The sequence below is a fragment of the Ptychodera flava genome, unplaced genomic scaffold (assembly GCF_041260155.1).
Source record: "Ptychodera flava strain L36383 unplaced genomic scaffold, AS_Pfla_20210202 Scaffold_113__1_contigs__length_234537_pilon, whole genome shotgun sequence".
In the NCBI taxonomy this organism is placed as follows: domain Eukaryota; kingdom Metazoa; phylum Hemichordata; class Enteropneusta; family Ptychoderidae; genus Ptychodera; species Ptychodera flava.
This window is the reverse complement of record NW_027248295.1, coordinates 212,501-228,282: the sequence shown is the minus strand read 5'-3', so window position 1 is coordinate 228,282 and position 15,782 is coordinate 212,501. Positions and strand designations below refer to the sequence as shown.

General features: G+C 34.9%; 1 protein-coding gene across 1 annotated transcript in view; it reads right to left on the bottom strand.

Moving 5' to 3' along the window:
- Positions 1 to 2,546: 2,546 nt before the first annotated feature.
- LOC139126649 (uncharacterized) overlaps positions 2,547 to 15,782 on the bottom strand; it is a 25,720-nt gene continuing 12,484 nt past the window's right edge. The window contains exon 8 of the mRNA XM_070692713.1: positions 2,547 to 6,488. Coding sequence (XP_070548814.1) covers positions 5,713 to 6,488 — 776 coding nt within the window. The 3' untranslated portion in view covers positions 2,547 to 5,712. The remainder of the gene's footprint in view (positions 6,489 to 15,782) is intronic.

The following is a 15,782-nucleotide window of genomic DNA, read 5'->3' as shown; positions in this document are numbered from 1 at the left end:
GGCTGTAATGACAATTTGAATGTTTAACTGTTCCATTGTGAGTATAAAATTCTAGAGGACTCTTTTTTAAATGCATTTAATGTAATTTTTGATTGATTGCAAGTTGAAAACTCCTTGTTATATCCATTTAATTCAAATTGAAAAATCAGATGAAAAGCTGTTATAGCTGCTTTATGTTTAATTGTTCCATTTCAAGTTGGACTGTTTATAAATATTGCATTATTAACTTGTGTCTGTAATTTTCTATGTGTACATTATTAGGTGAACACATGGTGGTCTGCTTTCCAGAACACATGCATTCTATTTACTTACTCTGCACACTTACATTGTGTTCAAAAAGTGTTACAGTGTTCTGATGCGTAAACAGTGTTCTATTTCATGTAATTTTGAACATATGAAATGCGTTCAAAAATAAAAACACTATATGTTCTAAATCTGAACACATGCATTCTAGTTTTCTTAGTGAACACTTAAACTGCGTTCAAAGAGTGTTACAGTTAAGCGTTCTAATATGTGTTCAATAACTGAACACATGACTTTAGAGTGTACGGTTACGTGAATGAAACATAGTGGTGTACGGACATCTGTCGATGAAAGACGCTGTCAAGAGTTGTTCCTGAGCTGCGATGTTGAATGAGAAGTTGAAGACTCCTCCGGTGATTTGGTTTTAAACTTGCTGGCTACACGTGCACCATTGCAAAGTACTGATTGCGAAGTACTGATCGCCGCATTATCTGAGGAGCCGATCTATCACTAACGTTGCTGGCCATGGCTAAGACAGCTGTGGGCCCGGAGCTGTGATGTTTTCAGACGGGATTCCTGGGCTGGTTTTGACTTTACGACTTTTAACCCCGCCACCACAAATTCGTAAAAGTCAAAAGCAGCCCTATAAGGCAGGCATCCCGTCTGAAAACACCACAGCTATGGACCCACAGCTAGACCAAAGACATTCGTCTTTGCCATGGCCAACACTGGTATTGCACTATTGCTTGTAGATGTGCTCGGTCACGGGTTGAATTTGTTATCAACCTCAATCAATATTACTCATTTGCCGTTCACCCAGTCGTTGAAAACAACAATTTCGCGACGCGATTTTTCACAACGTTGATTTATTTTTTTTGCAACCTGACGAGAGCTTTGACGTCTTCGGCCGAGACCGCAGCAAATCTTACAGATGTCGACGGCTTATAGCTTTCGCCGGTACCGTTTCCATCGTAGTCACAGTTTTTTGTTCCGTCCACTGCATGCCGAGATATTAGTTTCACTTCGATGATAAAATTCTGATTCAAAATGTTCGAAATAAATACAGTTTTGCCAATCGTAATGATTATTTCCCTCAACAGATGTAAATCCGCTTCAATATTTATTGTTGTTCAGAAGCCACTAGACAATATTTACCAATAGAAAGTAGAACGGGATAATAACTAATTTGCATAATTTAGTGTGAAATAATTTCTTAACCATGGTTTTCTATGTAAACGTTATTTAATGCCACGTGACCTGTTTTCAAAATGCTTTGCAGTTGGTAAAATATTTTGCTGGACACAAGCAATCAGTAAAACATTTAATAGCAGTAATAATTAGCCCAATTAAAAGCTAAAATACTTAGAAAAGTTTGTTTTTCAGAAAATGCAAATGCCAACTTTATTTCGCTGCCAACAGATTGGTAATTTGTAGTACTTGGTGCGTTTGTAGTAATATGATATACAGTCGTGACACGGTGCATCGATGTATCGATGTATATTGTATTTATCGATCGAGTTCGATTCACTGACAGTTTATATATTTATCTTCACCGATGAGGGCGCACTCAATCAACGTGCATACGTTTTTCGCATCGACTACCACTGTAACACGACGCGTCTAGGAAATACATCATACTTATACAATGAAGATTGTGGGGATCATTTTGAATTTTAAAAAGTCGCGAATTTGGTTAAAGTTATTTTGGAAACGTTTTAGCGGCAGCCCCTTAACCTCTCATCTATTGGCAGAGAGTAAACCGTCTTAATTACAGTGTCCGTTTTTCGCAATGGAGGGACCGTGACTGAAAGAAATGCACCCATCTCTCAAGTCAGAGGCACATTTATGATGGATACGTTAATCCGACCTTCTTAGGGAACAATTCAATTGCCCGATAATCATTAAAGACTTTTGATCGTCGACCATTCATATTGTTACTTCTGTCATCACAACTTACGGCTCATGAAAACGGCCTTATAATTTCACATAACTTAGATATGCTTAACTTACGCAATAAGTACGTAGACTCTAATTTCCAAATACAGCTTTTATGAATTAATAAGTTTTTAACAGCTCTTCCTGACACGGGTCTGTGAAACAACTTATGCGACTTTCACATATCTTTCCTAGTAAGAAAATCGTAAAGCCTTTGGAATGACGACCGTCTTTATTTTGTGATTGAAGAAAGAAATGTTACTGTGGCAACGTAGACATTTACAGAAAGACAAGACACAAAGACATATATTTATTATGACGAACACCAAGCAACAGGAAAATTGACAAAATTTGACTTTTGTTTCAATCTTTTATTACTTTATTGGAATTCAACAAGCCAATCTCCACGAGCTACTTATGGAATTTACAGTAACAATCCACCTAGTGTATAAAATAGCGTTCTCAAAAGGTAGGCTACTTCCATCGATAATGACATACACCAAACATCTGACTTGTCAAATCTGTGCACAGTAAGCATTAAAATTCATTTTACAGTCATGTGAAATATGTCATGAAAATCAATTATTTTTGGAATGCGAGACACATTTAGTTTTTTTTTTCTGAAATGCAGATTAATCGGGAAGTTCAGTCAAGAAATTAATCTACTGTATGTGTTTGCTAAAATGCACAACTTGTGTAAAAAAACACCATGAACGTGAAACTCCTGACAGGAAGAAAATAATTTGATAACAATCAATACTGACACCAAGTAAAATGTTTCTATGCGTATCGATTGCTGATCTGATACGACGTACGCGTTCTGTTCTTTAAGAAACAATTAAACGAGTTCAATCCAGAAAGTTACAAGAGTACATTGTTTTAAAGAAGATATAGCTCTGAAATATCTGACGATCATAAAAATACGGCTAGTTTTCAATCGGGTTCGAACCCACAACATACGGCATCAGTCGCCTAGCGGAGAGGCCACAGAGAGAACCGCTCGACTAAATCCCCACTCTCAAAAAGAGTGGTTCAATAGCCGGAATGTAGCGGTTGGTTTCATTTTCAATGCTTTTAAATACCTAACCGTATTCTTAAGTCACGAGTAATACTATGAAAGAAAAGTGCGTTTGACTTGTGAGACATATAAACCACAAAAAGATGTTGGTGAAAACCATACGTATTACCATAATTAAAAGTACAATACACCGAAAAATAAAATGCGAGATTGAAAAACGTCTTAACACGATGGATAACACTTCATCAAATCATTTACGATAGCAACTTGGCCGAGGAAATCATAGAGCGCTGGCTTTAGAATACAGCCCAGAAAAATACATGCAAGCCAAAAATTAAAATATTCGGAAATAACATACTATTTTTTTGGAAAGAGTCGTTATATTGAGACAATTCTGAATACTTTGTAGAGTTTTTTAAACTAATCCTACAAAACATCATAATCTGAAAATATCTATATCTATGATAGAGTGACAAGAAATAGTGTAAAAATGGCATTAGGTATACGGCTAAGTGGCAAGAAAAATAGAGTAAACAAAACATAACCAAAGTCTTCAATATTTCTTGATTTAATCATCATGCAGCTATGGTGTTTCGGCTACACACATGATAACAAATCTTAGTTCTCGAATGCATCATTGAATGACAATCCTGCATGCATATACTGTGATCAGAACAATGAATACAGCTAGCTGTGCAACACAATAAGCTTAGGTCTACTTGGCAAGCGTACAGGGAAATAGTAAATTGAAAAAAAAGCATAACGTCTACAATCCAATTAAATGTCTTAATATATACAATCTTGTCACGATATTTTAAATTGCGATAAAAAACTATCAAACTCTAAGAAATACAGTCCATTACAGATACTAATATGTTACGTGTACCTCTGCTCTGAAGCCGACATAAAGCCAACCTGACCAGCCTAGCCTGACAGCAGATATTGAAATAGCGCCACCTATCATGAGCTAATGAACTAGCGTAAGAATTTTACACTAACGTGAGTCGGTCGGTTGTACATCTCATAAAAACAGACCCTTTTCAAAAACGAAAATAAAATACAAAGGTACTGAGGTCTATTTTCTGTTTCTGAATCAATAACATAACACCCAGCTGTGTTATGTTTGCAAATTCGTACTTTGATATTTTTTCTGGGACTACCTTTTACGGTGGAAGCTATCTAATGAGTAAAGCGTTCGACTTCAGTCAAAACATTAACAGCTGACAGGTTGCCAGCTGAAGTCATGTGTGGATTTACTCCTGGAATTTTATAAATCTGACGATGTTACAAGAAATCGGAAGGCATTATTCTGACCAGGATGAGTCTCAGAGTGTGTGAACATTGTTCAGGTAAGATCTGATGAGTTTCTTTCTTGAAATCAAACAAATATGAGAAGATTTCACAGCGATGCTTTGATGAATGTTTACAGTGTTTGAATAAAAACTCATTGCAATGCTGCTGTACAGAATTCACAATGGTATTCTGTAAAACAATATGAAAATTGCAACCGATCACTTTGATCTCCATTTAATGAATTGTTAACATCAAAATGTGAAATTCTAACCCAAACATGACCAGTAAAATCAGGACATTAACTCAGAAATCTGGAAAGCATGTTGAAATTTGATTGAATGTTGAATGGAAGTCATGTCAACACTGGACATTCTGCAGAAATATCAAAATATCTCTTTATAAAAACATGATAACTTCAACTGATGACTTTAATATTATGATTTTTGAATTATTTACATCAAGACGTAAAATTCTAACCCCAACATGGCCAGGAAAATATGAACATTTCTCAGAAAAATGAAATTATTTGTATTTTCTACATGTCAAAACAGTTGCATTAAACTTATCACAATTTCTCTACAGTATTCAAAATATCACTCTGAAAAATTTATAAACTTTCAACTGATGTCTTAAATTTTATGATTTTTGAATTCTTCACATCAAGGACATAAAATTCTAACCCCAACATGGCCAGGAAAATATGAACATTTCTCAGAAAAATGAAATTATTTGTATTCTCTGTGTCAAAACAATTGCATCAAAACAAACCTGATCACAATTTCTTCACATTTTACAAAAAGTTGACTCTGAAAATAATACAAAATTTCAACCATGACTTTAATTTATACATTATTGGATTCCTTACATCAAGATGAGAAATTCTAACCCCAACATGACTAGGAAATTATGAATAGTTTCTGAGAAAAATGAAATTATTGACATTGTTCATGGCATGAAAACAAAGCGGATCACAATTTCTTCACATTTTACAGAAAATTCACTCTGAAAAAATACAAATTTCATCCAAGGGTTTCAATTCCACTTGGAGTCATTTCCTGACATCATAACGAGAAATTCTAACCCAAACTTGGCTGAGAAAATATTGAGTTTTGATGAGAAAATCAGGAAAATTGTGTCAGTCATGGTGATGATGTGTTTGTAGGTTGTTCAGTTGTACAATTGTGTTAGCTGCAATATTTGCATTGACTGTCTTCTCAGATTTCTTACTTGTAAATGACCTTGACAGTGAGATCACTGTCATCTGAATAAACTATTCTACCGTCTGTAAACACTGCAATGTAGTAAGGGATTCCATCTACAGTTACAGTTTCCTGGTATTCACCCTGTCTATCAAATTTCACTATCTTCCAACTATCTGCCACATAAATATTGTCTGCATTGTCAACTGTAACTCCACATGGATCCTCTAAGTGATCACTTCCAAATTGATTCAATATTTCAAGATTACTGTCCAAAACATAGATACACTTTACATCACCACGACATGACACTATGAGTTGATATTTGCTATTCATGGTCAGAGAGAAGGGCTGACTGAGTTGTCGTCTTGAAATAATGTCCCCATCTCCATTACATTTGATTACACAGTCTGCATCGTAGTCTGCTATGAAAACATTTCTGTCTTTATCAACAAATACACCAGTGGGGTATTTCAGTTTACCCATTGCTATTATTTGTTTCACTTCACTCTTTGCATCACTCACTACAATGCATTGGTTGTATCTATCCGCTGTGTAATAGTCACCATTGTCTGCCATTGCTGTGTCGTATGGTTTGAACTTGTGAGGTAAGCCATGAACTGTGACAGATGTTAGAATCTGTGCAGTGTCTGCTGTTACTGTCTTCACACTGCCAGAGTCACAGACAAGTACATGTCCATTCTGGTTTATTGTCAATCCATATGGGTAAAAGACTTCTCCTGATGATTCCTTGCCATCTCTGGACAATAAAACCCTGACAGTGTTGGACAGTGGTGTACCTTTAGGTGTAAGGTAACAATTTGCAAATGTAGGTCAAAGGTCAACAGCTGATAAAACAATAGTACTGCCATTGAAACATGGTTTTTTGACATGAAGGTGGCAATTTCTTGAAAAAATCTCATTAATAAAAAAATTAAAACAGTAAAAATTGTACTAATTTGCATAATTAATTATATTTCACTGATAAACAAATCGTTCAGGCTGGTAATTGTACTTTTTCACCTCTTTTTAAATGCTAGTAGTTGTTCAATTGAGTAATGACAATAGTTTTGACATTCTTAAGATTTTGGGTAATAATTAAAAATGCTCTGATCAAGTAATTTGCATAATTAATGAATTAAGGTAATTAGGCTTTATCTCCATAATGGATTTGAGTAAAATGCTGAAATTTTGTGGAATTGTTTCTTAGGCCATGGCCGTGTCATTGCATTTAGTCCAGTGAATTTTATCTCTGTGGTAATTATGTATTTGCATAATTAATGAATTTAGGTAATTAGGCTGTATCTCAATAATGGTTCAGTGCAATATGCTAGAATTTTGTGGAATTTTCACTGAAGAAATGGTTATGTCATTTGCTTTGGTCCAGTGAAATTTATCTCTATGATAATGACTTATTTGCATAATTAATGAATTTAGGTAATTAGGCTGTATCTCAATAATGGTTCAGTGTAATATGCTAGAATTTTGCGGAATTTTCACTGAAGTCATTGCTGTGTCATTGCCCTTGGTCCAGTGAATTTTATCTCCAATATAATTAACAATTTGCATAATTAATGAATTTAGGTAATTAGGCTGTAGCTCAATTATGGTTCACTGTAATATGCTGCAATATTGTGAAATTTTTTCTAAAGTCATGGCAATGTCATTGCCTTTGGTCCAGTGAATTTTATCTCTAATGTAATTAATAATTTGCATATTTAATTAATTTAGGTAATTAGGCAGTTATCAACAATAGTTCAGTGTAATATGGTTGAATTTCGTGGAAATGTTACCAAAGCTTTTGCCGTGTCATCACATTTTGTCCTGTGAATTGTATCACTTATTATTAATTTGCATAATTGATGAGCCAATATTAGAATTTTTTTTGGTTATATTCTGCAAATTTGTTTAATTGTTGATGTTCGTTGCATTCGTATAGTCTGTGAGCCAGGCCTTGTAAAAGTGTTTAGAAATGGCATTAAGTTGTCATGGGTCATTTGCTGAAACTGATTTCAAGTGAAAATGATACATTATGAGTGTGTCAAGATATAATTAGGAAGGTAATATTACCTTTTCAATGTGCGGCATGATAAAAAGTTTCATTTTTGGGTAATTCCACCCAAAATGTAAAAGAACAGTTACTGTATAAAATTGAAGGACAGATTACAGTTTCCAGTAAACCATAGGAAACTGTTTATAACTATAAAAATGTTATATGCCATTTACCAATTATGAGCACATAGAGTAAATTTTGCCATAAAATGGCATTTTTTGAGGTTTTCCCACAAAATTATGCTAATGACTTTCAGTGACAGACAACTTCTGTTTCACTCACATTGCACAATAAAACATCAAAGACTGAATTTATGAGTGAGCGATATGGAAATTTTATTTCTTATAATCAAGAATGTGACAGAAAACTTCCACTTTTACCACTTTTTACCCCAAATTATGCATAAATGATATTATGGGTGTATGGTTCTTTTCTGAAATATGGAAATGTTTAGAACTACACACTGTACATGATAGGACATTATTTATGTTTAAAGATGAAAAAATTTCAATGAATATGAGCAAAAATATTCAAATTCATGTTTTTTGTGCCCAAATCTTCTGAGCTAAAATGTTTCCTGTGATATCCAAATATACAAATGAACTCATGTTCATTCATAGAGATTTAGTTAAGGTGTTTTGTCAAGAAGACGAAGATATTATCAATCCATTTGGGTGAAATAATGTCATCAACAGGTGTTAAAACAGAATATTGACTTGTAAAATTCAGAATGGCCGATTTGACCAGTCAAGGTTGTTTTTCTGAAAATTTCGGAGTTGCTGGTAGTGCAGATTTGAAATTGCCATAAGCTGTACAAAGGTTAGCTACGTATGTTTATTGTCATACAGTGTCTATTCAGTATCGCTTTCATTGCTTGAAGTAGCTGCTATTTTATCATCTTCCACCTCAGCTTTGTTTCCACAAGATACACACTCACAGAGCTCTGTACACAGCATTGATGCACTTTGGCATGAACATCTGGAGGTCTCACAGGATGATTTCTGGCATTTACATTTGATGAACTTCATCACTGAAATGAATCTGGAGCTGGAGGTACAGTCATCCACTGTATGGTGAGAGTGGTACCAGAACACAGCCATCCAGTAGAGTGTTTGCAGATCTTGGAGACATCGCCTGTGAACAGCAGCCTGGTAATTTGCCCTTTTGTGTGTTGTACCAAGCTGTCCTTGTTTGGATGGAGGGACTGTCATTCAGGTCAAGTTGAAAGCAGCTGTATATCGCACCATTGATGTTGTTACATTGATTTTGGTCATACACTTGACAAACAAATCTTTCAATTCACTGCAGCAATTGATCTGTGATTTCCAACTCCATACCCAATGGCAGAAATGTTGCAATGTGGCTCTCTTCACTCAACATTATTTTCACCAGCTTCTTCTAACCCTTTCCTCTGAAAGCACTGACTGTGTCACAGCCTGAAAATACATGGATACCAACAATGGCCTGTGCAGCTTTCTCCTACAAACTATCTACCTGTTAATGTTTCTTCTCCAAAGTCATTGTTGTCCCACACAAGAGTTGTAAACACTCCTTCCTTAAAGCCTGGTGGAATCCCATTTCCTTGCAGCTGTTGAATAGCCAATGCGGTGTCATGTTGTAAAATCTGTGAATGTGATGTACAATGACCCAAACCATTCAACAGTCCTAACATTGACGATGAATCTGTTGTATGACAAACTGCCATTCTCCAAGAGCAACATGTTTTGGTGTAGCTTTCCTTCCTTTGGAAGACAAGTAGATTAGGACTTGACCAATTGACAAGAATTTATTCTGTGCTTGAGACTTTGACATAGTTTTCTGAACAATAGACTGCAGAAGCTTCTATACACCAGGCGAGGAAATTAAATTCACCAGCACCACTTCTTGGCATCGCTGCAAAGTGACATCTTCTGCTTTTGGTGGCCACTCGCTGACAAAGTCTGCACTCTGGATGACATCATGCAGCTGCATGGCAACATGGAAAATATCACACACTTCACTGCTGCTGCTTGCTGTTGACTCAACTTGCACACATTGCTCAATTTCATCCTCACTTTCAGACTCAGCTGTTATTTAATACATGGCTTGTTGATGCACTACTTTGTCTTTGAGCAAGCATCAATTCACATTCATTAAAGTGAGGTGAATAAATTGTAGCCTGTCACCATATTTTTTCACGTCTTTTTTTGAATGCAGTGTTTCTGTAGGTTCTGTATCACTTATGATTTTCATAAACAGATTCTTCAATGATGTCATTCTAAAGACTTCACCCCAATCAAAGATTCTTTTCTCATTGACGTCCATACAACCAATCTTGAATGATGGAGTGTACATAACATCACTGTCAGCTTCATTTTTCTTCTCATATGGTTTCTCTAAGCAACGAGTGTAATTTCTATAGCATGACTTGTGATATTTTACTTCAATGCTGACTACACGTAAGTCTTGACCTCTGATTTGAACCAAAAGTTCCTCATCCTGCCTGACCTCTGCAGCTTTTACCAGACTTTCACCAGTTTCGTATGACATCAGTTTCTCTACTGTTCATTTACCTGTCTTCCTGTCATACATGTGTTTCACACTTCTGCATATCAAACTTGTTGGTTGTAAAACATGCACGCTTCTACGTTTACCCCCAGTAACACTGTGGAAACAGTAGCTGACCTTAAAGTTAACATTACAGGTGGTTCAGTTTCCTTATCAATGCTATCAATGCATTCATCTTCTACTACATGTGTTACTGGTAATCTTTGCCTACCTTTTTCAATTCGTGTCTCAGCTTGAGCAATATGGCATTTGTCTGAGAAACGTCTGTAACACTTGACGTGAAAACCAATGTTGTCTTGTCATTCTGGACTGAAGTTCGTAGCAACTTCTTCTTTTTCTAAACCATCAAGGGACTTCCATTTCTCAACGCATTCAATGAATTTGGCCCAGGATGCTTCAGAAATGGTCGAATTAGTTCATTTTGTATGTCCAACACATGACACACACAATGTTGTTGACCTTGGCCATGGTTGTTTCTTACATAACTCGCTTTCTGATTGGACAATAAGCCGTAGAACCAATAGTCATGTATGTTACAACATCTAATTAGTCCTCCGGATGAGGTCCAGGGGGACTTATGGTTTGGTTCTGTCCACCCATCCGTCCGTCCATGAGGATATCTCGAACATGTCTGAGCCAATTTCTTTCAAACTTGGTACAAGGATATTACACAATGGCATACATATGCACGTCCATTGTTTTTGGTGTTGCATGAATAATTAGTGCTAATTTGGATAATTAGTGATTTTTGAAAAAGAGCTCTGTTTCTTAAGAGACTGCACCAACTTTAATGAAACTTTGTACATATGTTAATCACACACAGCTCTAATAGCACATATAGACTTTTGTCAGTATTTGGCCAACTGATTGCTAATTTGCATAAATTATTAATTTTCATAATTCTGTCAATATTTTGATAAAAACTGACTCAAATTTAATGAAACTTCTTACAGATGTATACATACCAGAGCTGTAGCTTTGTGCAAAGGCATTTGGCAGGATCATGTCAATAAATAGCTAGTTTGCATATTTGATGAATTTTTGTAATTAGGGTGCTATGTCAAGAAATACCCACTCAAAGTTGATGAAACATGGTACAGATGCTGATATACCAGAGCTGTATTAGTATGGATCATGTAATGAATTTGTTAATTTGCATATTTTATGAATTTCTGTAATTAAGGAAATATATCTAGATATACCACAGCAAATTTGATGAAACCTGGTACCGATGTTCATCTCAAAGTGTTTTGATAGCAAACAACGACATTTAGCAGTATCTTGTCAATTATTTGCTAATTTGCATAAAAAATGAACTTTATTAATTGGTGAGCTATGTCCAGAAATATTGCACCAAATTTTATGAAACTGTACAGATGTTTATCAGGAGAAGGGTTAAAGTGGTGTAGTAGCATGCCAAGACATTTATCATAATCATGTCAATTAATTGCGTATTTGCATATTTTATGATTTTTCATAATGAGGTTGATACATCAAGAGACATCATCAGATTTGTTGAAACTTAGTATAGATGTTGAGCTCATCTTGCTTTAACGGTGTATAAGGATATTTATCAGTATCATGTTAATTAATTTCTAATTTGCATATTTAATGACTTTTCCTTATTAGTGTGATACGTCCAGAAATCCTGCATCAAATTTTATTGATCTTCCACTGCCAGTAGTGTAAACTGAAAAGTGACATCCTGTTTATAAATTATTTAGTGACTTCTTTAATGACTTTGTGTGATTAGGGTGGCACCCAGATTGGCTGAATAGGGAAACAATGTTTGTAATGAGAGATCTATATTCTGAATGACTGCACTAAATCTGATGACACTTGGTGCAGAAGTTGATCATACGAAGATTTACCAGTCAAGAAAGGAGTTTAATTTCAGCATTATCAATATCAAGCTAATTATAGGAAGTTTCTTCTGTACCTAACATGAGGACATTTTTGGTTCATATCTGGTGTTCTGATTTTTTATGTCAAGAGCCATTACTCAGACATGCCTGGACCAGTTTCTTGCATATGGATTTTTGACTTCTTGTATGTAGAAAATGCTTAAAATCTTTCAACTCTCTCACTTGTTAACCAATTTAGATGACTTGTGGTAGTATTATTGAAGTCATACATGAGAATATGGATGGGCATGCGTTTCTGAAAATTCTAGACCGTTTGAGATATCGCGGTAAAACCCTTCAAAATTTCACAAAATGACACAGTAGATATTTTCCTGTTCAAAAATCGTTTGTACTTGAACAGATAACCTAATCCATGCTAGGGTCTTTAAACAGGTATCTCATGTGTTACATTCTGAAATTTTTGAAAACTTTGTGCAATTTGTAGGAGCTGAAACGTTTTAAAATAGAGCTGTGAAAATTTGTATACGTGTGATTACGGATCAATCAAGTGACAAATCTGCATTTTTTGGAATTGTATGGTTCTAGAAATCATTATTATGCAAAGAAAACCATGAAAACTTAGCATTTTGATTGATTTTGGAAATTACCCCTAGCAACTGTTGCTTAGCAATTTGAATCCTTCGGTATGATCTTAAGTTGAGCAGAAAACCAATGTCAACAAAGTGACACAAAAAACTTGGTCGGCCCACAGACTAATTGCTTTTCTCTATTTTATGTCCATGGTGTTTACTAATTTACATTATGAGTAAATGTAGCTAGTTAGACAATAATAAAAGAACAGTAGTTTGATATTGCACAAATCTATAAAATCATTGTACACCCCATATTCTAAATTTTGTTTGTATTTGTAACATGATGTATGGATGTATGTTTTTGCATGAATGTATGTATGTAAGTATATGACCCTAAATTGCAGTCCATGCACCTATATGAAACCTTGATTCAAAACTTGACTAAAGTGCTGTTCAAGGTGTCTTTCTGATCACAGCGAAGAAGTTGATGTAAACTTAAGTTAAACATTAATACAGAAAGATGATCTGTATAGAAGAATAGTTATGTAGCTGATTCATGGCATACTTTTTTAGTATTTTTGTTCTGTATTCAGTTTTATGGGCTGTTCACTAAGCCCATACACTACCATAGTTTGAATTCAACTCCACTGTTTCCTATGGTTAAGTTTGGAAATACACGGAAACTTGGGTCAAAGGTTGAACATATATAAATGACAAGTTTTCAGCTTTACACTCCAAATACACTATGGCCACATTTAATTCAACTGTCGAAATCAATATAGCAATTTGCGTATGGCAAAAAGCAGCCAAGTATGCTTTATGGCGTGAAACAAGAGGATATGAAAACCATCAGAATGTCAGAGCCACAAAGTGTACAGCTGTTGTCACTTTCACTTCCTGATGTTTTTAGTTCTTAATATATAATTCTATTCCATGTTTAGATTTATACCATTTATAGTGGGAATGAAATCTAAAGTCTCTTTTTACTCTAGATGTTTGCAGGTGCTTAATTAACTTATTTTGAATATTTTATGAAATGTATAAAATGAACTTTCAGTCTTTCTTGTACATGATTGTGTTGACAGTCTATACCAAATGCCGCAGCCTTCAGCAAACAGTCTTCTACCCATAGAGGGCACTGTGCAAGTAACAACCCCCCTCCCCTCAAAATAAAAGTCAACATCCACTGTACACAAGTTGTGTTAAACTGAGTAGGGTACCTGTATTTCATAAGCTATCAGCATTGAAGAAACATTGAGAAATAAGAAATTATTATTGTTAATAATTATTTTTAGGATCAAAAACAACATTTGCTGAAGGCTAAGCCAGCTGGTATTTTTAGTGTTTTTTATGATAAGATTGCAGCAGAAATAGTTTTCAGCAAAAAAAAGAGGAGAAGTTTGAGTATAGGGGTCAGTGAGAAACTGGCTCAGACATGAATGACTATGTTCAAATTATAATGAATGATTTATATGGGGCATTTTAAGTAGGGCTTTTTTCTTATTTTTGGTCAAAAATCATAATTTAAAACACTCATATGTTAGCATTGAAATTTGTATACTGCTTCCATCATGACTCATTAAACTGCTCAAATATGGTGTGTTCATACAATACTTTTTAGATGTAATTAGTTGAAAATATTAAAACTGTGCAATAGAACTGAGAACAAGCCATACAAGCTGCAAATAATTTTATGTATATTTTCATAATTTTATTGCCAAATCAAAGTTGGTTTGTGTAACTATGCTAACTGAAGGATGTGTATTGAAGTATCACTGCTCGCTGATTAAGACCCTGCCTACATATATGAACAGGTCATATAACAAACAGGTGTCACCCACATGATAGTATAAAAATACAGTGTTTCCTACACATTCACATCGTGATCATCCAAGAAACAAGCATGATGCCATTTACTTGAATGCACAACACAGGATTAGTTTTGGCTGGAAATCTGAAATTATTTTAAAAGTTGTAAATTTCTATGCCACTTTCAACATTGTTTTTCTGTTTTTTTATGGGTCTTATTCAAAGAAAACTGGATAGCAAAAGATATTTTTAGATTGGTTTATCAGTTTGATTACTAAAGCATTATGAGATAATGTGTGAGTGTGAAAATCTTTTACTTTTAAGCCTTTCATAGGATTTTAAGTAAGTTCAATAGATATTTCCATTTCTCTACAAAAGTATTTGTAGCACAGTTCTCAAATGTGTTGTATAGGCTGTCAGGGATACACACTTCATTGTAATGGAATGACGTGACATTGACACATTTTAATGTAATTTTTTGACAATAATTTTTTTATGAAAAGACTTCCTTCAAGAAATGGAGAACAATAATTTACTGCTTGAAGACTTTGAATTTTACGTTCATAAAGCTGCATGTACTGTGTTTAGGTAGCTTTTATGTAAACTACATTTCATTGATATCTTTCAGGAAATGATAAGGACTGATAGCAGTACAGAGAAGATGACTGCAGTGAGATAATCTTTCACAGTTATACTTGTAATGATGAATCTGCAGTGGAATTCTACTTGGACTGTGAGGGCAGTGTTGATGACGGTAACTGTGACAGATGCCAGTTTAGAAACTGATAGCGATGGAAATTCTGATCAGGACACTGACAAGCACAAACATTCCACTCTTGATGGCTGTAATATTGGTGACAATTGTGTACTACAGAATGAATGACAGTTGCCAAGTTTGACACATGTACACTCACACTCACTTCAGAGATGCCACTCTTGATTTGATGACTCTAATGATGGTGACATATGTGACCAAAACCACAGTTTTGAAGAAAAATAAAGTTACATAGCCAAATGGGATTGATTACTTCTCCATTTCATAGAGACTGTGTATGCCACGATAGAGAGTAAAGAAAGTGAACACATGTAAACATACAGGATGTAGAAATGATGTGACTGGTACAGGACTGTGATCATTAAGTAATATAGTTCTCTGTGTATAAGAATGTCAGTTGTACTGTCATTTACAACACATTTTGGATTTCCTTTTTTCTCTTCTAAGTTCTTCCAAGTTTTTTCTGCTTTCTT